Raw genomic sequence first — 26,982 nt, forward strand, 5'->3', positions numbered from 1 at the left:
AGATTCTTAATCTCAGGGCTGTGGATTCGAGTCCCACACCGGGCAATTTAGGGGGTTGGACTAGATGACCCTCGTGGACCCTTCCAACTCTATGATTCTATGAACTCACTGTTTTGAGGTTGAAGGGAGTTTGCTGTGTGAACTGCTTTGGGATTTTCTAACTTAAAAGTGTGGTTCATAAAGGAGCCCAATAGATAAATATTTAGAAGGTCACACCATTTCTAAAAAGAGAGCGAAAGATATCGTGGAACCTGTTAATAACAGCAAGATGGCTCAGAAGTGGTAAACTGTCCCAGATGATACTGGCCTGCAACTCCCAATGGCCATGATAATCTGTCATGTTGGTTGAGGTTGATGAGAACTGGGAAGTCCTGAAGGCCGAAGGGTGATATAGGTAAAATAAAAATAAAACACACAAAATGTACACAGTGCCACAAAGTGATGGAAAAGCTTGGTTATAAGAATGAAACCATAAGCAATACCTCTATTTTATCTGTAAGTTAACCGTGTTTGGCCATCAGATTTATATTAAGAAATAAGAATTCAATGGGAAACTTGAGTTAAATCAACCCACTGCAGCACAAATATCTACATTTCTAATTGTTCTGTAGAGGCACAGAGTTCCACAGATCTACCTTGATGGATTTATTTTCTAGAACACTGACTTTTCAACAGTATTCTGTACAAATCAAGAAATCCACTCACAGCTTCATGGGTTTTGTCAGGATCAGCATGATATATTAAATTGCTCTGTGATTTGTATTTGCCTGCTAGAGATGAGGTTACACCCTCAAACCACAACAAAAATAAAAATTGTAAGGAGACTGAACAAATGCAATTAGTATAATCGAACTGCTTTGTTATAAATATATTATATACATTCAGACCACATTAAAATATTAATCCATGTTACACCAAAAAGATTAAGGCTTTATAATATTTACATGAATGAGCAAGCACCTTTAAAAAATACACACCATTAACCTATCCCTTTCTAACATATAAATCATGTGCCCAATTTGCTAGAGCTACTTTGAACAATGATTATTGGAAGAGGAATCATACTGAAAGGAATCCCAACTGCTGAACACTAAACGACCTAACACAAGCGTCTTTTATGTTTGGACACTTGCGCAGAACACATTCTGCTCTTCTTCCCAGGTTGCTACCAAGTCAGTTGCAGGCTTATACAGCAACAGTCTGCTCAGATATCAAGGAAGTAAAAACACTTGTTTATTTCAGGAGACAGACGACAATAAGGATCCTTATCCACTAGCAGAACGAGACTCCCAAATGTTCTGTTGCACACCACATAGACTAAGACTGGACATGATAGCAAGATGAAGCAACTGGAAGGTGTACCAAACATTAAATGTATTGAAGTGGTGACAATTTCATAAACTTCCCTTCCCCTCTGGCTGGTTTTTTCCCCCAAGCAGTTTGAACCTGCTCCTTAAAAACGCAGTGCTCGTCTGCTTATCTTCATTATTCCACATTGGTCTTAACCCTGTTTTCAAAGTGGTAATTCATGTTGATACAACACATTTTACTGTGCCAATGACATATCTTACTAGAAAATGGTGCATTGTCTTCTCCAACTAATGGCTTTTGAGACTCAAGGACGAAAATGGTCAACATCAGCAGATGTGGCTAACAGAAGGTGCTCCGTACAAATGGGAATTAGCCATTTGCATTTTCAAGTATTATTTTGAAGAGTGAGTCCTTTAACTGCAGTCTGTTAGCACTTTTTAAAAGCATTGTGCTTTAGTCCATTATTTCTTTACAAGTCTTTAATTTGGCTGATGGCTTTTTTCTTTTAAAAATATTGGCAACAAGTATAAGGACTGCAGAAGCCTGGCAAGAGTTTATTTTATTTTCTGGGCCCATTTCATGTCATCTGCTCTCGGTTTTTCTCCGGTCAGTCCTTGTATGATAATCTCGAGGAACCTCCAAAATCTGATTTTCTCCAGCGGGTAGTTGAGCCAGCCTGGAAAACGATAGAAAGGGAGAATGCAGATGTAAATGAAGAAGTACAGATGTAGATAATTGAATTAATTTGTTTTAAGATAGTCTAATAAAAAAGTAAAATGCAAGACAAATGATTATTTGGGTCATTCAACAGGAGTAGTGTGTACCCCCATCTTATGGAGGGTCAGGTAGAAGCAGGTCACCTAATGTCAATCCCATTAACTTCAATAGGATTGGCTTCAGGTAAGTGTATAAACAATTGCACTCTAAAGTTTTCGCCTATATGGGAGTTTTATTTTTGAAACTAAAAGTGTTCAACACAACACAAGTCTCATTAACAACATTTTTAAGGGCTACTTTCAAACCATGCAAACTGTCAACCAAGTTTGATATAGTACAGGTTTTCCATACACCAACCAGCTTATTCAACTTTTACACACAGCTCCCGTTCAACTAGCATGCATTTGTAATTAGTTGCTACACGCCAATGAAAACTGGAATGCCAAGACCAATTTTGAAGAGGTGATGCAAAAGCAGCAACTGATCCCCTTTAAAATTGGGAACATATTGCGGTAGCTGTGTCAAGGGGAAAGAGGTGTTACTGATACACTCTGCTGCTCTCCCCTTGCAGGGAAAGTGAAGGACAGGAAATGTGGAAAGATAAACTTTGCAGTTAGTTGAGGGGACAGAGCTCTGGAGTCGCTCAACATCTCAAATCGGAATCTGGCCACAAAACAAATTTTAGTATGACAAAATTAAGAGTAATTTAGACTGGGCTGGAATGAGTGTTAGCTGTCAAAATACCAAATGCCACAAGCCATCAAATATAACAGTCCATTGAACATTAGGTGTTGAATATCACTGAATGCTAGCTATCAGATATAAACCCTGGAATCATGTGTTGTTGTCAAACATAGGAATATCAAGTGTCGAAACAATGATACCCAATACCATTTATTCCACGTCAAAATTTTCAAAGGAATGGGCAGGGGGGTGGAATGTTGGCTCCAACGGTAAACCGTTGTGGTTTGATTTGCCAGTCCCAGATTTTGAATGTCTTATGTGTAAAAGTATTGCTGTAAACAGTAATTAGGACTGCAACACAGATGTGATTTAATAAATGATGGGATTCCAAACTTTCATAGGTAGCGCTCTGCTCTGTGCAACCTCCCTCATTCCAGCACCAGTTCCCTGCACACATTAAAAAGTTGACCCTCCAGACCCAGGCAAGGTGCTAGAGAGCTACCGCTGGATGAAAACATTAGCCCCACAGTTGTGTGTACTCAAAGAAGCGCTTTCTGCTCACCAACATTTTTATAAATTTACTTCAATATAATATATTCCAGGGTTGCTTACCAGATCATACAAAACAAAATTTAAAAAATGGGATAGAATTGCAGCGTTAAAACAACCAGAAACCAAGAGCCTGGGAAAAGAAGGGTACCCATTTGGTGCAACAGGAAACTGATGTATATACTGAGTCAAACCACTGGGTCCATCTAGCTTAGCACTATTTACATTACAGTGGCTCTTGCTGGGCTCCGGGAGTCTTTGAATGCAGAGAGCATATGCACTTCCAGTGGGCAAAAGCACCTCCTCACCATGGCAGGTGAACATCCTTGAAGAAGGGGCACTCACAGCAATGACAGTTCTCTCTGTAGTCGCTGCCTGCCTCATTCCAAAATGGTGTCGACACCCAGAAGAGGCAACTCGAAAGAGATCTAAATGTACAAGCAGGCTCGTGTTGGAATAGCAAGTTGCTAATGCACGTGTATGATATATCCCCACTGACTGGTCCCAGTCAGCAGCTCTGTTGCTGCCCTAGCTGAAGTTTCAGATGGCAGCTGCACAGGCAATGCATTCCAGTAATGGTCACCAATACCTGGGGGCTGAGCACATTCGCCTTGTTCCTTGACTCTTAACATTTTTTCACATGTTGCACCTGGCTCCAGCTGGTGGGTTTCAGTTTTAGTTTTTTTAAAAAAAAAAAAAAGCAGAAAAAATAGAACCCATAAGCCTATAGTCTGCTCATCAATGAAAGAGAAGCTTCACTTCTATTTACCTGTAGTAATACAGAAATAAGTTTCATGAGGAGACACGTGATGGATCCGGTGGTGTTTGCGTGGCAGGATAACGTGCCAGTCTTGCAGGAAGATAACCCAGCGAGGAAGACCAAAGTAGGTGTGAGACCACTTGTGAATCTGGTTTGTCAAGGTTCCAAATATAGCCAGGGCAAAGACGTAACACTCCCAAGGGCACGATTGGTGTAATGCTTCTAGAAAGGGGGGAGAAAAGAGGGAGCAGGATCTACATGACTCTCACTGAAATAAGCTGGCAATAGAAGGTGCCTAGACACATAGGTCTCCCCCCACCCCCCGCCAAAAAAAACCAGAACTGTTTCTAAACTTTGGTTACATTTAAGCAGTTCATTGTACAACACCAGAATGCTTCATCAGAGGAAACTTTGTCTGATTCAACAAGCCAATTATTGATAAGGACATGTGTTGTTTACCGCTCAAGACTGTATTGTTTTCCCATCCCACTTTGCGGCATTCAGCACTGTGAACATCAGGGCACATTTGCCATGCCAAGCGTGAACTGACCTTCAAGTTCAAACTAATAGGCACTTATGTGCTACTTAACTACACCAGAAACATTCTCTTGGGGTGCTCCCAATGTATGCAATTTTTTCAGTGTCTGCACAACATCTCTGGTGCCAGAGTATCGGCCCATATTCCAAACCCCATTTAATCTGGGGTTAAGCTTCCCAGGGAAACCCCAATAAACTAAAAACAAAAGCAAAACACTATTGCCCACAACCCATTTGTGCTAACTGATCAGCCCATTAACAATATCAAGCCCCATTCTGGAAGCACCCTTTCTCCATCCATGTTAAGCTACTCATAAAATGAAAGAATTGTGTTGGATGTTTAATTACAAGCTACATCCTCAGGGTAGCTCCAAATAGGCTTTGTTTCGCTTCCAAAGCGAAAATGATCACAATATCTCAAGGTAGTCATCTTTCCCATTCTCCCTTCACTAGTGTAAGACTTGCTAGCAACTAGAGGGATGCTTTGGGCCACCACTTTTAGTATTTGGCTTGGTTCACTCACCAGATGCATCTTTTAACATGGGTGTACCTTACAGATTACCTTTGCTTCTGCCACAGTACACACTAGATGAAGTGATTCCTATCTTCAAATATCAGGTTAAGTCTAGGTTGATATAAACCTTGCAACTTACGGTTTAAATATTCTAGAAAAATCTTTGAAATGGTGGCAAGTTAGTTCTCATGCCACTCTACTCCTTTACTAACCTGCAACTAATATTTCTTGCTCTGACACTATACTGCTCCACCCACAAAGATTAAAACTGCTGTAAACCACTTTCGGAGTCCTTGCAGGGGCTGAAAGGCAGTCTGTCTCACAAATACATTCAGCCTTCTCAGCTGTTCCCGTATAAATAGCTTCATTCTGCCTGTCTCTTCGGAGGTCAAAGGCCTATTCACTGTACACCGTGGAAGCTGCAAGTCCAGTTTACTCTTGGATTTAGTCACTTACCTGGTGATAAAGAAACCAGTTTGTAGGCCATGTTTGCCAATGGAACTACCGTCAACATGCAGTTATCTCCATTGGTCTCTATGAAGTCATGTCTTGTAATTGCTGTTGGGTCAATGTGATGTTCTCTGAAAGGTCTGATAAAAGCCTTAAAAAGTAAATACAGGGGGTGGGGGAGATGTCTGTCAGTCTTTGAAGTCAATAGCCTGCACAAAGTTTTACTAGATACCCCTGCCCACAAATTACCTACGTAGTTAATTTAGGTCTCAAAAAGAGACCTACCAACCTGGCCTGTCACCTGGAGAGAATTCTCTCTTGCCACAAGCAGACAACTAGCTTATTTTCAAGTTCTAGGCCACAGTGACTTGGGTTAGGAGAAACAAAAAATTTTTTTTCCTTCCAGTAGCACCTTAAAGACCAACTAAGTTAGTTCTTGGTATGAGCTTTCGTGTGCATGCACACTTCTTCAGATACTTTCGTGCATGCACACGAAAGCTCATACCAAGAACTAACTTAGTTGGTCTTTAAGGTGCTACTGGAAGGAAAAAAATTTTTTTGTTTTGACTATGGCAGACCAACACGGCTACCTATCTGTAATTGGGTTAGGAGAACAGAGGTTATTCTCTCCCCATACTGAAATATGGTGGGCTTGCCTGAGGCTATGTTGGAAGTGCTGGGATGCAACACAGCTTGAACTAGAGGCTGATGTGTCTGCATAGGAAAGAATAGAGAGGAACCTCCAAGTTTCCTAGACTGTCCTTTCTGACCTAGCTTGTGCTGACCTTCCCCCAAGTGCTACTCATATTCATAGGCTGCTGATCTCATTTCCTACTTGCTTCTTCACCCTCACCTTGGTAGAGGAGACCTCCTTTGTGTTTCACCTGTTGCGATACAACAGCAAGAATGGCTCAAGGCCTCTCCACCTGAGATAGACAGAACTAGCATCTTTCCTGCGAAGCATGCATTTCCTGTAATAGAGCTTTCTTACTTTCCCAAACTCTGAGTCCCAGATTAAACCCAGGGTAGAATGTGCTCCTCCAGCAGGGATACAGTACAGTGTTAAGGTGCAATTTCTGCTGGCTGTTTTAACGCCAAACGCGCTGTGAACTCATGGTAGAGGTGAGATTTGAATGCAGGGACTCACAGGTTACAGATAACTCTTAAGCATTGTTATTGGCCTGAATTCAAATGTTAGTGTCTGTATTTATAGGTACAGTGTGATCACCATGCAAGCGACTAGGAGCTGGCTTAGCACCACTCTCTCTGTAATCTCAAAGTTAGCAACAGGGCATGTCACAGGGATGGCTATTCAATATATCCTGGCTCACTCAACCTAGGACCAGTTTAACCTAGGGTTACACGTCCTTTTTGCTGTTAAGTACACCAAGCTTATTAAGATGGGATAAAGTGGGGAGCAGGGAAGGAGAAAGCAAATGCCGTCTTTCATTAGTCTGATCAACAGAGAAGACACTTGCATTAGTCAGCATTACGACAGCAAAGAGTGAAGTGAGGATGAAGTGTTAGTACCAAAAGCAGATTGGTAGATTAGGGGTGGGGGAGAAAGCACAAGCTGCGTACTGCAGATCTCAATAGCAACATTTGCTTGTTTTCAATAACACTATAAAGTCCCAAACCGGTCAGAAGACATTCTGCATGTGCTCCTGTAATCTTATTCCAAAAGAATGCACATCTGAGTAAGTTGTTTTGATTTATGTTGGCACATGACAATTTGAACATTATGCTTTAAGACATTTGAAAGCATGAGGTCCTGCAACTTTGGCCAGATACAGATTCCAAACCCAGACTTTAGGAATGTGTTTTGGGCTCACGGGGTTCCTCCTCCCTTTGCGTGACTGGATTCCCTTCTTCCCTGGTTTGCAGTTAACTAAAGTTTGCCATGAAATCTGAACCTGGCCAACCATGGTTACCGCAAACTGAGAAGTGAAAGAAAGAGTTGGAGGGAGTGTGTAAGCCCAAAGCATATTCCCAACAGCCAAATAATAGTTTAGATACAATGACTGCAGTGGATAATTCTGAAAAGGTGAAGCTCAGGATTCTCAAGCTCTGCACTCAAATTCTGCCTACTTAAGCGATAGTGTTTTGTTCTATTACTGCCTGAAGATTACTGAAGTTTATTATTTCCCAATAATAAAAAGACAAACCTTTCCAACTATTGGCAGATCGACAGATCCCCAGGTATCTGCTCCCCAGTGCACTAGACCAGAGGCAAAATCAGCAGTAATGATTCCTGCAACTTTAAAAGAGAAAGGGAGGAGGGGAGAGAGAAGAAAAGAGATTCGTGAGACATTCTGATCAATTTTAAGTATGTGTAAATGCTATTTTGACAGATACATAAAGGCTGACATAGTGACTTCCCCCTCTCGAGACAATAAATCACTTCTGTGACCTACTCCCAAAACACAAGAAAAACTACTTACCTTCCACTGCTGCATCTATTCACTACCACCTCTATCATATGCAACTTGTACACAAAAACACCTATGCTTTTGCAAGTACCAAAGGTAAGCTATGGCATGCCACTGCCCACAAGCATCCATGGAATCTGAGGTCATTAGTCCAACTCCCTGTTCAGCACAAGATCTGTAGTGCAGATGCAATGGCAGCATCCCTGGCAGATGCCCACCAAGTCTCTGCTTCAATCCATCCAATGAAAGAGGGGAGACCACCTCCCCAAGCAGCCTCTTCTACTGTCAAACAGCTCTTACCATTGGGAAGCTTCTCTTGATGCTAACCTTCCCTCCTATTTCCAGCCTAGTTCCCGCCCTCTGAAGCGAGAAAACACAGATCTGCTCCATCTTCTGCATGCCAGCCCTTCAGGTAAATCCAAGTTTGCCATCACGCTCCCTCCCTCCAATCTTCTCTCCAAGCTAAACGAGGTTCATTCTTTCAGCTGTTGCTCATATGACTTGGTTTCCAGACTCTTCACCATTGCAGCCACTCTCTCTCTGAACATCCCATAGTTGGACAGTATCCTCCTTAAAATGCAACACCCAGAACCAACAGCATATTCCCAATGCAGCCTGACTGACACAGAATAGAGTGGGACTACTACTTCTTGTGATTTGGACACTATGCTCCTATTAATGCAGCCTGCAATTGCACTAAGCTTAGCAGCTGCACTGCTGGCTCATGTCCTGCTGGAGATCAGCTAAGACACCTAGATCCTTTTCACATGTATTGCTGCTGAGTTGGGTCTCTCTCCACACTGCATTTCCACCACTGAAATTTGGTAGTGAAATGCAAGACTTCACATTTATTTCTGTTGAATTTCATGTTGTTGGTTGTGGCCCAGCATTCTAACCCATCCAACTCAATCTTGACTCTGTCTTTTATGGTGTTTAGCCACCAGCTTCCCGTGATCTGCAAATCTGTTAAGCATCCCCTCTCCTCCTTCACTGAAGCCATTTCTAAAGATGTTGAGAAGCACAGGACCTAAGACAAAGTGGCATTCCACCCAAGCCCTCCCCTCTAGGTTGACATAGGAGCCATTTGCTCTTAATAAAGCACTTCTAAAAGTTCAAAAAGCTTCATGCATACTTTCTCAGTAATCCTTATGGTATCCTGTAAGCTGGGTCTGTACAGTGGTACCTCAGGTTAAGTACTTAATTCGTCCTGGAGGTCCGTACTTAACCTGAAACTGTTCTTAACCTGAAGCACCACTTTAGCTAATGGGGCCTCCCTCTGCCACTGCGCTGCCGGGGCACGATTTCTGTTCTCATCCTGAAGCACTATTTCTGGGTTAGCGGAGTCTGTAACCTGAAGCGTGTGTAACCTGAAGCATGTGTAACCTGAAGTGTATGTAACCTGAGGTACCACTGTACTACCACTACATTGCAGGGGCAGAACGAAAGCCAAGGGAGTATAGGGTCTGATAGAAACTTTATAGCAACAACAAGGTCTGAAGTAGGAGCTTCCCAATTCACAGTTCAGTTTTAACTGTGCTAAACTAGCTCACTGCACTACAACTTTACAACACACACTGCTGAAGTGTTAAAGGCATTTCTACACCAGTGACTCATCTAACAGGGTAGGGCAGGGGCAAGAGAGAAAGATTAAATTAAGTCCACCTCTTGATCCCAACATTAGCAACCTGACACGAAGTAAAAGGAATCCCCACAAGGTTCCGAAGTTTAGCTTCCAGTAACATTTGCTTGAGGCCTATATAAAGTACTAGTAAACCAGGCTGCACAGTTTTCATTCACAAATAATGATAATGCAAGAGTGATTTGGGTACTTGAGTGAGACTGCAACAGAGCAGAGGAGCAGTAAGGAGAGCTGCATTGCAATCAGATTACGAACAAAGCACTTTGATTTGACTAGCAAGGTGTAGCTTGTTTAATCCTGGCACTCTGGAAATAGTCATAAAGAGCTCGCAAGCTACTGTGTTCAATAGCATTTTGCAAACAAGCAGCCTAGAAACCAAAAAGAGGCTCATCTTGAGGGCATAGATTTTGCACGTTTTGATTAGTTGGGACAAAGGGCTCGACTACACATGAGGTGCAGAGTATATATACATATATTTGCCATGAAAGCTTCCCTTGGCCAGGACTGTGTGTGGATTAGCCCTTTGGCCCCTGACATGCTCCTGGTGAAAATCCCCTTTCCCAAAGCTGCTATCTGTTCTAGGTGGGAAGCTCCCATCAGAACCAGCTATAAGAGGCAGGAGAGTGGATGGATTTTCACCAGTAAGACTTAAGTCTATCCTCCCAATGCAGCAGCCACTATCCTGCTTAGGGTGTTGCTCAGCAGCTATTTACACTCTTAAACATATTCCTTTAATGCAATTAACATTAGGTGTAGCCTGGTCCCAATTCAATAGGCCAAGAAGGTGGTGTTGAGGGAGGCACTGGGTCCCAATATATCTTACCCTCTTAACAAGGGAACTCGTATCATTTGCCCTGAGCCATGAGCAAATCTAAGCATGTGGCTCACACAAATCATGGCTGGCGAGCCAAACTTCATCTTCCAATCAGGCCACTTAGATCAGCTCTCTTAGATCCCAGTTAACAGGATTTGGTTCAGAATTAGCAGGATTCCAGACAGCAGATAAGTGTAACAATCTGGAAGACAGGTCATTCACTTTTAGCAGCATACTGCTTTTTCTCATCTATTTGCAGAAAGGAATTATTTTCTACATTAACGCATAGCCAAGCAGAGGTTCACTTTGCTCAACACAGCGCGTACTACATCTCTAAAGCAACCATTTACATTCATAAAGGCTATCGGCCTCTTCACCTCCATCACAATATAAGCGTGCATGATTTCAACTGAGCGCATATAATACTCTTGTGAAATCCTCCCAGGCAGAAATGCAAGCATGAGATGCCTAAACACTCTATTCTCACCAAATGCGGAACAGAGAACTCTCCTGAGAGTTAAAAGGGCATGGTAAACAAGGAAGAGCAGTGCTGAAGCAGGCCAGCTTGCACAAGACCTACAGACACCGAGGATTTTATTACCCCAGGCATTTTCTTAATTTGGCCTCTGATGCTTTCCACTGCTACCTTCATTGCTGGACCATTTATTAAGCTTAAATTTAATGACTGGTGGCTTTGAGAGCTGCCTTGTACACATCATTGTGGAAATGGAGGATGGAAATGGAAGTAAGGGGGGGGGAACCCTGAAGTCAACCCTGATAAATGATGCTATACATCAAAGACCTTGCAGCTATAGAAACCTTGAAAATAGATGTTACAGCCCAGGGCTTTTAAGACAGCCTTTGCCAAGCAGTCCAAAGCTAGCAGTCCAAGCTAGAGGGCATCATGTTGGCAAAAGCCATTTAAAGCAGATAAGTAGCAAATAGCACATCAGATTCTAAAAATAACAATGGACATCCAAGACCAGATCAGTCTATGGAAGCCCCTGGGCAGGGCTAATTGCCCCAACTCTACCCAGTCTCACAAATCAGCCAAGAGCAGGCATGTCCAAAGTCGGCAAAGGCGAGGAGCTATGATTCGTCAAAGACTCATAAAATTGTAGAGTTGGAAGAAACTTCAAGGGTCATCTAACCCAACCCCCTGCAATGGAGGAATCTTTTGCCCAACATGGCTCTCGAACCCACAACCCTGAGATTAAGGGTCTCATGCTCTACCTTCAGATGGTGTTGGACTCTACACCAACAAATCCCAACCCACATAGCCAATGGTCATGGGATGATGAGAGCTGAGGTCACATAACATCTGGAGCAGCACAGGTCTCCAACCTTTGCCTAGTGAACTTCACCTGAAGAATCTTTTATTACGGCCTGCTGCCTGGAAGCACTGGCCATTAGGGGGGAATTTGTGGTAAGCAATCACTTGTACTACAGTGATTGAATTTGTGGCTTGTGGTTTGCGATTCCTGATAAGCTACACAAAACGTTTCAGGAGAGGCTGTCAAGAATGCATTCCATCTCTAATGCACCTGGCAACACTAAGGCACTAGCAACACTAAGGCACCATAAGATACACAGAACGCTAGCAGAAGAATATAAATCCTTCACATTACCAGTTCATGCTACCTTCTCTGTTTCATTTTGCATCTAGTTGTATTATGCATTGGTATAAAGGCCACGGTCCAACCCAAATCAGTCACTCTTAAGTCACATTAATATTAATAGGAGTTATGGGCATCCGTCTGTCTCAAGAGACAATGGAGTGCGTTGGGTGGGGGGAGGAGTCAATCTGCTGTGTTAGCAGCACAAAAGTGACCAACCTGGGGCACAAGCCTGGGCAGTGTATATGGAGGTCCTGCGTTGCCCAGGTTGACAAGACCCTCCCCCTTGGTCTCACTGATGTGGTCCAAAGGAAAGCAGAGCAATACATTTGGGAGTACATGCTTAATTATAATTTATCCCTAATTTCTAATCACAGAAGCTCAAAAGGTCTCTGATACTCATAAGATGCAAGAGTAAATATGAATGTGGCTCCAAATTCGGTTCGCTTTGTCCAATAATCTCTCATCTCTCTTCAGGAAAAGAAACAGGACACTAATGTGACTTGTTAAGCACTTACAAAGCAAGAAAAAGCTGCCAGCTACTGGATAGGCAAGGATGAGAGCCACTCTCACCTGAATTGGGCACTTATTCTGCAGTACAGCAATAAGCACGCAGAGATTCATGATTCACAGGCCAAGTATGAGGAAGTCTAATGCAATTTAGCAGCAGCTCTTAACAGAATTATGTACGGTATTCTGAAACTACTCAGGCAAAGAGCCTCAACAGGTTTCCTAGTGTTCTCAGCAGGGTGTGTAGCTGACCCTTATATGCTGAGTTTTAAAGTGAAATATTCGATGAGTAGAATATCAGAACATAAATTCAGCAACACAGAAATTACATTTGGGGTTTCGTAAGTGATCTGGCAGGAAATATATGCATGGATCACCTATAACAGGAATATGAAAGAGTTAAAAGTTGGAAACACTGTAAAGAGAAAGTGAAGTGTGCCCTTTAAAGTCAGGCTGGGATGCTGGCCAAGTGACTGATCAAACATTTAATCAAGAAGCTTTCATAATTTTTTTGTATGCCTTCCCCCACCCCTGTGTTTCTGTGAGCCCTGACCATTTAGCCTTAGGAGTCATAGCTGCTAGCAGAATAGCTGGGCAGCTATTTTCTGCTCCTTGCTGCTGAACAACTGGCTTTTAACACCTGTATCTTGGGGGAAGACAGCTTCATGAGCTATGTAGGAGCTATGTATGGCATGTTATAAGAGCAGCCACTAAGAGAAGCTGTTCCTTTGAGGTTGTCAGGAGTTGGGACAAGGGCACCACCCTACTTGATTGCCATGAGGTGTGTTTTTTTAATGTCCATTGTGTCATGAAGTAGTGATCCTGTGAGCAAGTATCGCTGGGTGAGGCCCCTCAGGAAGGTTGTAACAACTAGTCGCCAAAGTGGGAGCATGTGATGGGGCTTGCTGGTTGCCAGCATTCCCCAGCCCCTATAAATCTTCAAGTTACCCTGCTGGGTGAGAGCTGGGTGAACGTCTGAGCAAGTTAGTTAACTGGGTTGGTGTGCTGACAATACTATTAGTGCCTGGTTCCTGCTACTTGCCTGCACTGTGATTTTTGTAATGCCAGGAGCGGTGTGTGATTGCAGAGGCGAGAGGGCTTGAAATATGGGCTTGTGAGGGAGGCATGGCTGGGGATGGAATGAGGCTTACAGAAGCCGACACACAAGCTGTCACCACAGTGACAAGAAGCCATAACTTCCCAGGAGACGCATATTTCCATCAGATTTGCTGTGGAGGAAGACAGTCTCACAGTCATGGTCTGGCATGATATGGTGCAAAGATTCTGGGAAAGAGCAGACTCTTGAGTCCAATGCTGCTCTCCAGAAACGCATGCTTTAAATTTGACAAAGCGTTGGCCCTACTTTAGTGTTAGCTTCATAAGTTTGCTAGCAGATTCTGTCTAGGAAGAGATCTAGTAACAAAGCCACAAGGCTATATACAGTGGAACCTCAGGTTGCGGGCGTAATCCGTGATGGAGGCATGTCCACAACCCACAGCGTTCGTAACCTGCAGCGCCGCGTCTGCACACGTGCGTGACGCAATTTGGCGCTTCTGTGCATAGCGCGATTTAGTGCTTCTGTGCGAGTGGCAAAACCCAGAAGTAACCCTTTCCAGTACTTCCGAGTTTCCCGCGGTCCACAACCTAAAAACACGTAACCCAAAGCGTTTGTAACCCAAGGTACCACTGTATTAGTTTCTACCTTTACTTCTTCATGCATCAAACCTTCCCAAACCGCCATCTTTTCTGCCATACTTTTACTTAGAAATTGCCATTTCATTTGACCTAATAGAAGTGATCCTTTACCACTGGTGAGGAAGACTCCTAAGCAGTGTTAAAAACTCAGATATATATCAGATCCCTGTAAGTGATATTTTGCTTTCCCCAGTTGCCAACCTGACATCCAGAGATTTCTTATGTCGTCTCAATTGGACCCGAGCCAGTTGCAAAACATGCCTGGCACCTGTTTTCTAGCACTGCTCCCAAGGAACCGCAAACAAGTTCTCAGGTATGCTTTAGTCCAAATAAGAAACAGCAGGAATTCGCTCCACTGATTCTTCTCCTATCCGAGTGTCTGCACAAGGGAGGCAAGGCTGCCTCCCCTCCAGCCCTGTCTGGTTGCTAGAGGGCTCAATAAATTGGGAGCAAGGAGAAAAATAAGCTTGCTGGTATGTCAAGCTGACCTAGGGAATGGGCCACAGCTCAGTGGAAGAGCATATGCTTTGCATGCAGAAGGTTCTGAGTTCAAACCCTGGAATCTCCAGGCAGGACTGGGAAGCTTTCCTGTCTTGAAACCCTGAGTGTCACTGCCAATCAGTGTAAGCAACACTGGGCTGGATGGACCACTGGCCTCACTCTGCCCAAGGCAACTTCCTATGTTGTGGGCATTTGTGGACCCTTGCTTCAAGTTACACTACATTTGGAACTGAAAGTTCCTACTGAGACCTCCACAGAATTCATTCTGCCCCTTTTGTGAATGAAAAAGTCTTTTTATAACGAGACAAAATATTCTTTGTCAATGCGTCCATGCTCTGCCTTCAAGCTCAGTAATAGATTCACTGTTGCCTACAAACAATGGAGTATTCAGAGTTGAACTTCCCAATGTCACCTCATGAGCAAAATTAACAGGACTGGCACAGTCTCGTGGAAAATCCAGGGCCTCTTCTGAAGTGCACCATGCCCACGTGTGTACCCAACAAGTGCTTTCCGTTCCCCAGAGTCACTGTGTCATTCTCCCCTTATGCCTGTGCACACATGACTTCACTCCCTTCCAACTGCTGTTGCAATCCTACCACTCCTAACACAACAAATACTCTCCCCCTCCCTTCCCTGATTATCACTGTCCACTCCGCTCCAAAACTAGTTTCAGCACAGCTTTAATTTTAGTTGCTACCCATTTCCAGGATGATGCAATTGCTAACTTCTCCTTCCTGCTACCGGTTTCTGGCCAGGCTGTAATGTACAGCAAGAACGACTGTCTGCATTCGAACTGTTGCCATCAGAGGCTCTCCTCTCAAAAGCTTTATGACTGCTCAAACACCCTAAAACTAGCCTCCCACAGCCTAGGGCTCTTCAGATGTTCTGGGCTACAACTTCCACCAGCCCCTGCTAGCATAGCTCTGCAGGCTTATGCTGATGCATGTTGCAATCCAAAACATCTGGAGGGCGCCAGGTTGGGGAAAGCTGCCCTAAATTTTCATGCCGTGGGCCATGGGTAGGAAAAAGGCAACACCTCACTTTCAACACCAGGCAAAAACATGGCTATTTATCTCAGTATTTGATTCAAGCGATGTCCCTTGCTTGGCCGCTGGTGTTGTTGGCAGATTGTCTTTTATATTGTTGTATGCAAAAGAAATATTGTTTTAATAGAATCACAGAACTGTAGAATTGGAAGTTTAATTTTGATTATTAGGTCTGAGATTACAGGAACAAGAAGAGTAGGATATGAATAATGCAAATAAATTAAATAAAAATAGACCCATCTTGTTAGATAGAACTCAAAGCATGGACGCCTACAGGAAACAGCCAACAGCAACAATCTTCATATGGGACAGCTGCATATTCCTGCATTGTAGTGGGTGGAATAGATGATCCTCGGGGTCCCTTCCAACTCTACAATTCTATGTTCCAGAAAGGGAGTATTTCATTGTTTACACTTAAACCAAATTGTTTAGGAAAGTTATTAAGGATTGATGTTTTTATTATGTTTTCAGATAGGTTGTAAGCCACCCAGAGTGGCTGGAGAAACCCAGCCAGATGGGCGGGTATAAATATTTATTATTATTATAATAATAATAAATGAAGCAGTTCTGTTGGCGCAAGGATTTCCTGTTGAGCGACAGGACTTGCCCCTCCTCCCACCTCACATCCACCTAATTTGGAGGGTTCCGTCAACCATCTGGAGCAGATTTGGGGATGGTACACAAAGAAGGGTGAAGAAGTTATGTTGTGCATATGGTAATTCTTGCATTAACAGAACTAATTTGTTGGATACCACCCCTGGGTTGTTTTTTTATTATTCCAATGTATCTGCTGACAAAAATAAACAAATTAACCCTCACCATCTTGTTCAAGGAGCACAGGGGGAAATGTTAAAAAGGCAAGCCAAGTTGCAATGCAAGAAACACTTCCAAGTGTAGGAACGCAAGTAATACTCAAGTATCAGATCCGAAAAGGATCCATGTGAGCACCCAGTGCTTTTTGTTTGAAATATCAAGGAAATGTCAGAAAGGAATAGGGCTGAAAAAAGGTACAGGAATGGAGAAATGCATCTAGTACAGAGTAACAGGTCCTATTCTTTAAAAATAGTGATAACAGGACTCATGAGAATTTGTTTTCCTACCAAAGCAACCATGATAACAGTATCAGAGTGCCACAGCCTTCTCAAGCAACGGCTCCTTATGGTTTTTCTGTTATAGAAGCCAAATACAGGAGACATATTCCAAGAGCAGGGGTCAGCAACCTTTTCCAGCCGTGGGTTGGTCCACTGTCCCTCAGACCTTGTGGGGGGGCCGGACTATATTTTGGGGAAAAATATGAACGAATTCCTATGCCCCACAAATAACCCAGAGATGCATTTTAAATAAAAGGACACATTCTACTCATGTAAAAACACGCTGATTCCCAGACCGTCCGTGGGCCGGATTGCGAAGGCGATTAGGCCGCATCCTGCCCCCGGGCCTTAGGTTGCCTACCCCGTCCTAGAGTATCGGTCCAGAGTTATATTGCAGAGGCAGCTGTGTTAAGCAATGAAACAGTCTTGAGGCACATTCATTAAAAATCAATGATGATATTGTGACAAAGGCTTTTTTGGGCTAGGAAGCTGCTTCATCAAATGCACAAGGGGGGGGGGACAGAATGAAACCAACCATTTCGCTTCAACCAAAGTTAAAACCAGGTAGCTATATTGAGTGGAATACGTCCTCTCCTAAAATGCTTGATTAAACAATTCAAAAGACATCTTGCTTGAGAAGAGGGGAGATGCCCAAGGGTCAGGTGTTTCAAAGCAGTTGAAACTCGCACCACTTGACATCCATTGCTTGGCACTGAAGTTCCCAAGAAAGCATTTTCAAATTGACAGAACCACTTGAGTACCAGCCTGCCTGTCTTTGGAGAAGAGCTTCAGCAGATCTCCAAGTGCCTTCTCATCAGAAGCACACTATGCAACAATAAAGGCAGCTATTTCGGTGGTGGCGATTCTTGGTTACAGAAAACCCAACACCTGGCACCTACATTACCATCTCCCCCAGACACCTTAAGATCCATAATGACATAGGTTGGTGTTATGCTTTTAGCTTCTGCCTCTTAATATTGTTAATGTTACAGTTTTATTGTATGTTTTAGGGCAGTGTTAGCCAACCTCGTGCCCTGCAGATGTTTTGGGACTGCAATTCTGCAATTTAGCCAAGTGTACTGTATGTGCTTTTAAATTACTGGCTTTGTTTTATATTTTAAACCTGACACCTACCAGATGTTTTGAACTACAGTTCCCAGTTTCTTTTCGGAAACTGCTTACTAGGTTTTCTTTACAATCAAACGGTATATAAATTTTACAAAATAAATAAACAACTGCAGTTAATCACTCATTTCTGCTAATTGGGGCTGATGGGAGAAAAATACTCCAAAATATCTGGAGGTTGCCAAGTTGGTGAAATCAGCTCTATAATCTGCAGTGTTTCTCTAGCCAATGAGCAAAATACAGACAAGAAGCTATTTGCTTTTTTAAAAGAGAAAGGAAAAGCAAGTGCGCAGCCTCCCAGTGCCCACATCTCATCCAGATACAAAGTGTAGTGAAATGGGGAGAATTGAATACTTGCATTCTCATACCTGTACACGTGTTAGGATTCCTAGTGCCTGAGCTTATCTGAGGAGCAAGACAGCTGTACCCCTGCAAAACTGTGATAGGAGCAACAGCACTGTGGAGCATCTGTTTCAAAATCTAAATCATGTTTCACTAAAAAGCGAACAGCTTGCTTATTATCCTCCTGTAAATTCATTTCTGACATTAGGACAAATGTCAGTTTAAAGTGCATGAAATTTCACCCCATCATATTCAGCCTTGTTGGAAAATTGCCAGGCATGTTATTGCAAAACAACCCACGGATCAAGGGCCCAGTTCTTGAACTTTGCTAAGGGGGGGGGGGGTAGCTGCCTTGCTAAGGTACATACAGTACCTTAGATCTTAAGACTTAAGTGTAATCTAGTGTCCACACATTTGCACTAAGTTCCTCTTTTCCAGTCAAAGCCGCAGGGCTTAAAACAACAGGCATTAAAAGCGCTCCCCATTTGATACCAAAATAAGAATGGGAAGAAACATTAGGTTGCTCTTGCACACAATCTTGTCAACCAGCCTCTCTGCTCCAGGCTAGAATTCCACATCTAGTTCTCTGCAGCTCGTTAATGCAAGACAACAAAGCTCTGTGGCAATATCACAGCTACTCAGTGGAAGAGGTTTTGAGATGTGCAGGTTAGATATCAGTTGCTAGAAAGGGAATGAACAAGTCCTAAGGACTAGAACCTACAAGTCAGGACACCTATGATTGATTCATGCAAGAATCCAGTATTCTTGGGCTTCCATCAACAGCACAGCAGCAGCAACCCCTTTATTGCTGTTTAAGTTAACAACGGGTGCCTAATGTCCTGAACAATTACTAACCTTGTAATGCCAAACAGTTTTAATTCGCTCAACAGTTTATGGAGCGCCCTCTGAGTAAGTGAATGTAAGCCTACAGAACACACAGCTATACTGTTTAGTAGCCCTGTTTAAGGGCTCCTGGCAAATAGAAATTCAGCTTGTCACATGACATTGGAGGAATTCCTCAAGTGTAAGCAACTGGCTGCTTCTTTGGATCTAGACCATAGATAACATTAAAAAAAAGGAGTGCCAGTGGCTGCCAGGAAGCTCTGCTTACACTGAATCACAATTCCACTATTTTAATAATTTACTACTATCTAAATAATATTATCAGTTAAGTTGTCAACCTTATCAACTAGTAGCTGAACTGACAACAGATTAGGGATCTTATCACCATATTTGTGAGAAGTACCTGCTATCAATTAACATGAGCGAGAACTAAAAGCAGCAGGTGAATCTTCCATATATATTTCTACAAGCAAGACTGAGCCAAGTTTTGTTTTGGTTTTTTTTAAAAAAAGAATTCCCCTGAAAAGAAAGAGGAGGTGGTGATGGCACTTGCTCAGCAGCTCGATGCTCACTGAATGCATTGATACATATTCATCCCCAAACCCTTCCACTCAAGAAGAGCCATGAGTGGCATTGCTGAAACCAAGGATGATACTGAAGGAAGTTTTACTCAGAGAAGACTCACTGAAATTAGTCATGTTTACTGCCGCATTTATTAAAATGTAATGCACACCTTTAGGGGCCAAATTGTGTTGCAAAAATTAGGGTGCGTATTAGATTTGATAGCGCCGGCAAATGGTTTTAAGGCATGCATGTATGAAGTCCATTTCAGGGGCCTAATCTGGTCCGCCGGTCGGTTTAATTCGGCCCCTGTGGCAGTTTATTTCCTGGGGGGAAATCCAATAAAAAGCTCAACAACTTCAATCCAAAAAAAAAAGGTTCACTTCATCAAATCTGACCCTCTTTGAAAAAAGTTTGGACACCCCTGGAATTGAGGTGCACATTAGATTCAATGGTGCATTAGATTTGCACAAATACGGTGATTTTTATGGATCTACTCTGAGTATAACTTCATTTAACACCATCCTTGCTTAATATATTTCAGCAAAACGAATTTATTATCACTTGAGTTTTCATTGACCAGTGGCCACTTCATGAGCTGCATAACGTCATAGCAGTTTCTTGTTTTATGCAATCATTTTATTTGTTTTATAATTGTCTATTTTATTATTGTAACCGGTTCTGGACATGTAAGAAATCCACTGAATCAGAATTTTAAAAAAATATCTTCAGCAGATATGTACAATGACCAGAAGGGAAAACTGCGAATGATTGGGTTTTATTGTAATAAAATGCAAAAAAGAACAATTTATATGTGAAGGCAATAAACGTATTTTAAAAAAAGAATGCAACAGCAGCTGCAAAGAAATTTAAGCAGCCTCAATGGTGGGTGGATGGAGCAGAAGTTTCTCTCTGTCATAGTCCCTGTCAAATTTAACTCTCTGAAGCTGCTCTGTGAAAGCGTCCCTTGAGATGCAAGTAGCAGCTCCAGAGAGGTTGTTTTTGTGAAGCTTCCGCACATTTGAGGCTGCTCCACTTTCCCCCACAGCTGCTATTTACATTTAGACAGGACATTAGCAGAATCCCAAACCAGAACCAGATCCCAAAGCCAGAGAGAACAAGCCACAAAATGCTGCTCCTGAGTGACCTGTATTAAGATGAATGGGTTTCACACAGGCACTCGCATAAAGCACAACACCACATGCAGCATTAACTGCAGCAATATTTCTCTGAAAGTCAACAAATACATTCTATGAATGACAACACCAAAGTATACATCCCTGGTATTACAAACTAAGCCAAGGTGGAAGAACTGTCTGGCGTGCAATGCAGAGCTCGGATACAGAACTTCTAAGAACCACAGTTCAATCTCTCTACACAGGAGCCCTTAAGTACCACTCATTAACCATTTCCCTGAACAGGCAATATTGACAATTTACACTCAAGTGCCGAGGAGCCAGTCAAATAAAGTTATTGCAAATGTATCAGGTGTCAGAATGATATCTTTGTATTCATTTAAGTATTTATAAACCACACTTTCATGTAAAATATCACAAGGCAGTTTACAACCTAGCAGCACAGTATTACAATAAAAACAGCTGTAAACACGTCGAACACATCAGTAAAGCTGGTTGGCAAAGCATCTCAGGTTTGAAAGGCCTGTCTGAGTATTAGCTCGTAAAGGTAAAGGGACACTGACCCGGTCCAGTCGTGGCCGACTATGGGGTTGCGGCGCTCATCTCGCTTTACTGGCCGAGGGAGCCGGCATACAGCTTCCAGGTCATATGGCCAGCATGACTAAGCTGCTTCTGGCGAACCAGAGCAGTGCACAGAAAGGCCGTTTACCTTTCTGCTGGAGTGGCACCTATTTATCTACTTGCACTTTGAGGTGCTTTTGAACTGCTAGGTTGGCAGGAGCAGGGACCGAGCAACGGGAGCTCACCCCATCACGGGGATTCGAACCACCGACCTTCTGATCGGCAAGCCCTAGGCTCTGTGGTTTAACCCACAGCACCACCCGCGTCCCTAGCTCTTAGAAGACATCTAAAAGCAAGTGATAGTGGCTCCTGCTGAACTGCTTATAGGCAACGCATTCCACAGGGTAGGCCTATGCTCGGGAAGGGCTAGCCAAACCTCAGGGTTTCTTGGGCCAGGTGCTGGTATGGTAGCAAGTTACTGGACAGCACAAGTCAGGGCAGAAATTTAAATGCTGCTAGCCCAAAAAACACAGCATCTTCAATAGAAGTCAGTGAAGTCACTTTGAATCCTCTTTTGCTGGGGTCAGCACACAGCAGCCACTCTCACAATGGAAGGTTCCAATGAAACCAGCATTTCAAATGACTGAAGTGGCATTAATATGGCTAAGGGAACATTTTCTGTTTCGGATTTCTCAGTTAACCCGAAGGTAGGCTGCGTATTACACAGCTCCTATTTGCCAAGCTGACTTGTGCAAGCAGGAGCAACAAGTGCAAAAATGCAGGAAGCAGGAAGCTCAGCTATATACCAGATGACTACCTGGTTCATCGTTTCTGAGAAGCCAAATGTGGTCTGGTAATACAACGAAAATATACGCCCTCACGGCATCCGACTGGTAGCACTTCTACCAGACAGCCCAAAGGATATGGGTGCTAAACTTGAAGACGTTTACAAAAACCAATTCTTTTGCAGATTTTACTTAGCCAAATCCACCACACCAAATCTTATTGCTCTCAACTTATAAGCCACCTTCAAGAGCCCAAGATTTATGAGTATAGAGAGGAGGCAGGAACACACATATTATACTTGTCCCCAACATCCCCATCCCCACAGGAAGAAACTTTGAGCCTCTGCACGCTTAGCATGAAATTCTGATGAAAATTCTACATTTACCCAACTGAACAAGCTTAGAAACCTCCGTGTGAATGGGAACATTGCATTATCAAGGTTCTCAGTCACAGGGAATATTGTAAGCATGTTCAGCTGAACACACTTAGAATCCTACTTCAGACTTTGTGTTCAGTGTGTGAGGATCATAAGTGAAGGCAACAGGCATCAGCTTGTGTGTGTTGTTCTACTCAGTTTAAGCCCTCACCTATTCTACAGCACACCTGAATAGAATAGATGCTGCAGATAATAACATGGTTCCCTTAATTAGGGAGCTAAGGATTAAGCTATAAGCATTTATGATGGCATCTTTGTTTCTACTGTGCACTTCTGCAATTCGCCTACTGTATTATATAATCAGTTCATACTTACATATCCCAAAAATAATTGAGAAGGCATGTTCCAGTCTCAAGCAGAAGAGAAGATGGTAGAAGTTGAAAGACATCAGAGAAAAACATAGGATGACACTAATCCATTCCTGCAGTCTCTTCCCTGTTTAACAAAAAAAAAAGCATTTTTTTATTTAACAGGTAGATTGAACAGTGAACACACACACAGCTTATTTTTTAAATTCTACAATAGTGAACATAAGAAAAACACTGCTGGATCAGTTCAAAGGTCTATCTGGTCCAGCATCCCATTTCCCACAATGGCCTAGCACAAGCAGTGACAGGTGGATGGGCAAGTTCCTAGCAGTGTTTGAAACTCCCATTGTTTTAGGCGCATTTTGTGGCAGGGGAGTTCATTAGTGCAAGCAATTTCTCAGCTCTGGGCGCAGTACTGTGCCTACGATTTCAGATTAAAACTGCAGAGTGGAAGGAAGACCTTTTTCTGCCTCTGCACTTCCAGCTACTCCCTGAAGACTGGAGCAGAGACCCTCTTAAGAATATTATGGGGGTAGGGTGGACAGGGGAAGGAACAGACCATGTGAAAAATGAACGTAAAATTTTATCTGCAGTTCCTTCATTTTCAGCTTTGTATTGTTGTTATAAAAAAAGTGTGCCTAGACATTCCGTTGTTCTGCCCACAATCTAGGTTTAAGGTGCCATATAGCTCCTAGTTTTTATATCTCAGTTTCTAACACTGGTTCATTGTAGTCTATGAGCAGTAAGAGGAAGCTATTGGCAGTAGCAAAATAGCAAACTTAATCTGCTATAGGCTACTACCAGCAGCAAAATGGTATAAGCAACATTCCTTTCGCAGCATACTCTCTCCATTATTTTGCATTGCTGAATTGGGCTCCTCAGCTGCGATCAGCTTTTGCACACTTGTGAAAGCTGCAAAGAGATTGCACAAATTAATGCCACTAGATTATTCCAAGGCAGGGGCGAAACCAGGCTTTATTTCGCCTGGGTCAAAGACCCAGTTTGGCACGCACACCCCGTGCACATTTGCACACACAGACACACACAGGCTGGGGGCCTCAATGGTGCCCCTCTGGAGGCTTCACCCGGGGCATGAAAAAGCCCCAGCAAGCCCCCCTACCCCATAGCTATGGCTCTGCCCAAGGGTCTTACTTGTGGTAGCATTACCCTTGCGTATAGGACTGGGCAGTGCTGCAAGTGTATTGCTTAGAAATTAATGGGTGCAATTCAACATTGTGCTATTACAAATGTTACATCTACCCAATAATTGCAGGTTGCCAGATCGAATGATTGCCCCCTCTCTTCCCCCACCTCCACTGTTCTAGTAGCTCTTCTGACTCCCCTCCCCACCAATTCTTGGAGGCCACAGGGAGAGGCGAGGGAGGAAAGCCCCATTGTGCAAGCAGAAGTCCTTGCACAGGGCTTCTGACGACAAGACTCATTAGGTGAATCCCACCCAATATTTCTTGTACAAGTAAATATTGCATCTCATCAGAGACACACAGGAAATCATAGAATTGTAGAATTGGGAGGGTCCACGAGGGCCATGTGGTGCAACCCCCTGAAATGCAGGAATCTTTTGCCCAATGTGGGGCTCAAACCCACGACCCTGAGATTAAGAGACTCATGCTCTTTAATGTGCCAAATTGAAGAGAAGACTCCCTGGAAAAGACCCTGATGTTGGGAAAGATGGAGGGCACAAGGAGAAGGGAACAACAGAGGACGAGATGGTTGGACAGTGTTCTCGGAGCTACCAGCATGAGTTTGACCAAACTGTGGGAGGCAGTGGAAGACAGGAGTGCCTGGCGTGCTCTGGTCCATGGGGTCACGAAGAGGCGGACATGACTAAACAACAATCTTGCATTATTCCCCTCCCCAACACAAACACAAGAAATGATTCTCTGAGGTCTCTGTTGGCTTACTATACATACTGTGCTAAGTCTGAGAAGCAAAGCTATTACATCCCGTAGGGTTTTTTGTCATCTGAATGAAACCAAAAGGTTATCTAGATCATTTGAAATGTAACCATTACAGCCCACGATTTAGAGGCTGCAGTCAGATACAAAGCTAACTATGTCTCGGCATTACAAGAATAAGCCTAGCCCTCCCTCCAAGCTAAAATGTTCCCCAACCAGCATGGCCACAAAGATACGATTAGAAGCTTCCACTCCCATTGAAAAATTAACTGCAGTTCATCATCTACACCCTGAATTGTGGTATGGAACTGGCATGCTTCTATTATCAGACATCTAGCATTAACCAGGTGATCCGTATCAGTGCTCAGACATACCAAGGTCCACCTATAAGGCAGTGGGAAAGATAACTGCATGGATGAACATAAATTTGCATAGAGCACACAGTTCACAATGCCCTCTCTCTGCATGATGGTGAGGATAAGCTCCCTCCTCCACTATGCAAAGCAAATGCATGAAGCAGGGAAGGATGAAATGTACCTAAGTGAAGTATGCATAGCATGCCCACACCCACACAAAGACTGGCCCTGTCTCAAATGAAACAAGCAAACCCAGAAATGTAGGTCAGGCATAGGCAAACTCAGCCCTCTAGATGTTTTGGGACTACAATTCTCATCATCCCTGACCACTGGTCCTGTTAGCTAGGGATGATAGGAGTTGTAGTGCCAAAACATCTGGAGGGCCGAGTTTGCCTATGCCTGCTTTAGGTGATACAAGAGAAACTGCATGAAGTCAGTGCAGTTTGCACAAACCCATAAATGTCACAGGTAGAACAAGACAGAATACAAAACCGACAGCATGTTTTCAGACATGGGTATGATCACAACATGGGTATTATTCTAAGTCAGCCTCTATGGCATCCAAGTTAATACCCACATTCTGCAGAGGAGCAACTGCACCCTAAACAGAAGAGCTAAATGCCCAAATCCACAAGGAACAATTAACATGTGGGGAACTTCATGGCGCTTTCATGCATCGCCCAAGGGAACCATGGGCAAGCTGCTTGTGAAGACAACCCTGCCATTTCAAGTCAAAGCTGAGGATTTTGCAGAATTGGTGGACCGAGAAGTCACCCCATATGTATGTATCCATGTGGAATCCAAATCTGTCCATACAGTATGGCCAAAAATGAACTTAACTGTAAAGTGCCTAGATTAATGTAGACAGCAAGTGTTGATAGCGTTGTGGAGCCTTCAGTGACAAATAGCAGAACGCCACATAGATTGCAGCAACGGATTTTAAAGTGAATCACCATCTACACCAACACACTTTAAAGGTTTCAAGAACTGGTGGCCCAGGAGACAGCTTTCTCTGCAGCAGCCTAAAAACTGCAAGTCCCTCCCTTATAGAGGTGCATCCAGCATAATTATTTGCCTTTTGTTACATGCTGAAGACACACCCTGGCCTTTGACAGCTGTAAAGTATTTTGGTGATTTACCTGGAAATTGCTAATTAATGTAGGACTGTTGTTGTAATTGTGATTGGGTTCTATGTGGTTTTAAATTCTGTTATTTGAGCCACTGTAACCCATCCTGGGAATTTAGAGTGAAGGGCAGGTAGCAAGCCTTAATAACAATGATTATCATTTGCATTTGTACAGCTGCCAGCTTTGTGACTCCTGAAGGGGAGCTTCAGGATTTTTTAACTGTGCAAACGGATTTAATCCATTTAGTGCGTTCATGATTTATGCCAGGCTTTTGGATCCACAAAGTTAACTACAGTCCACCAGCAGCTTGAGAAAACTCCCCCTTTTTGCCAACTGCCTAAGAAAAGGCTTGTCAAGCACTTGGCAAACCACAATTCATGGCTGCTTGGCGGGTCATACAGTGTGCAAGTCTGGTGAACACACATTGCATCCACCAAGATTAGCAGATTCCCTTAAAGTACAGGGCTTAAATTGCCCACCAATTTTCACACACAAGAGACAGTGGAAGTAATAAGGTGCCTGCTTTGAGGACTGAAACACTTCCCACAAATAGCCACGTTCATCTAACACAGAACGCATTCTAAAGCAAGAGTATTACAGCATTTTCTCTGAACAAATTTAA

General features: G+C 43.2%; 1 protein-coding gene across 1 annotated transcript in view; it reads right to left on the reverse strand.

Annotated features, from left to right (window-relative positions):
* Positions 1-853: 853 nt before the first annotated feature.
* LOC310764683 (plasmanylethanolamine desaturase 1-like) overlaps positions 854-26,982 on the reverse strand; it is a 31,898-nt gene continuing 5,769 nt past the window's right edge. The window contains exons 2-6 of the mRNA XM_083619080.1: positions 22,969-23,088; positions 7,688-7,779; positions 5,529-5,673; positions 4,031-4,243; positions 854-1,987 (exon numbers count right to left, since the gene is read on the reverse strand). Coding sequence (XP_083475206.1) covers positions 1,866-1,987; positions 4,031-4,243; positions 5,529-5,673; positions 7,688-7,779; positions 22,969-23,088 — 692 coding nt within the window. The 3' untranslated portion in view covers positions 854-1,865. The remainder of the gene's footprint in view (positions 1,988-4,030; positions 4,244-5,528; positions 5,674-7,687; positions 7,780-22,968; positions 23,089-26,982) is intronic.

The sequence above is a fragment of the Podarcis filfolensis genome (genome assembly GCF_964270895.1).
Source record: "Podarcis filfolensis genome assembly, chromosome: 6".
In the NCBI taxonomy this organism is placed as follows: domain Eukaryota; kingdom Metazoa; phylum Chordata; class Lepidosauria; order Squamata; family Lacertidae; genus Podarcis; species Podarcis filfolensis.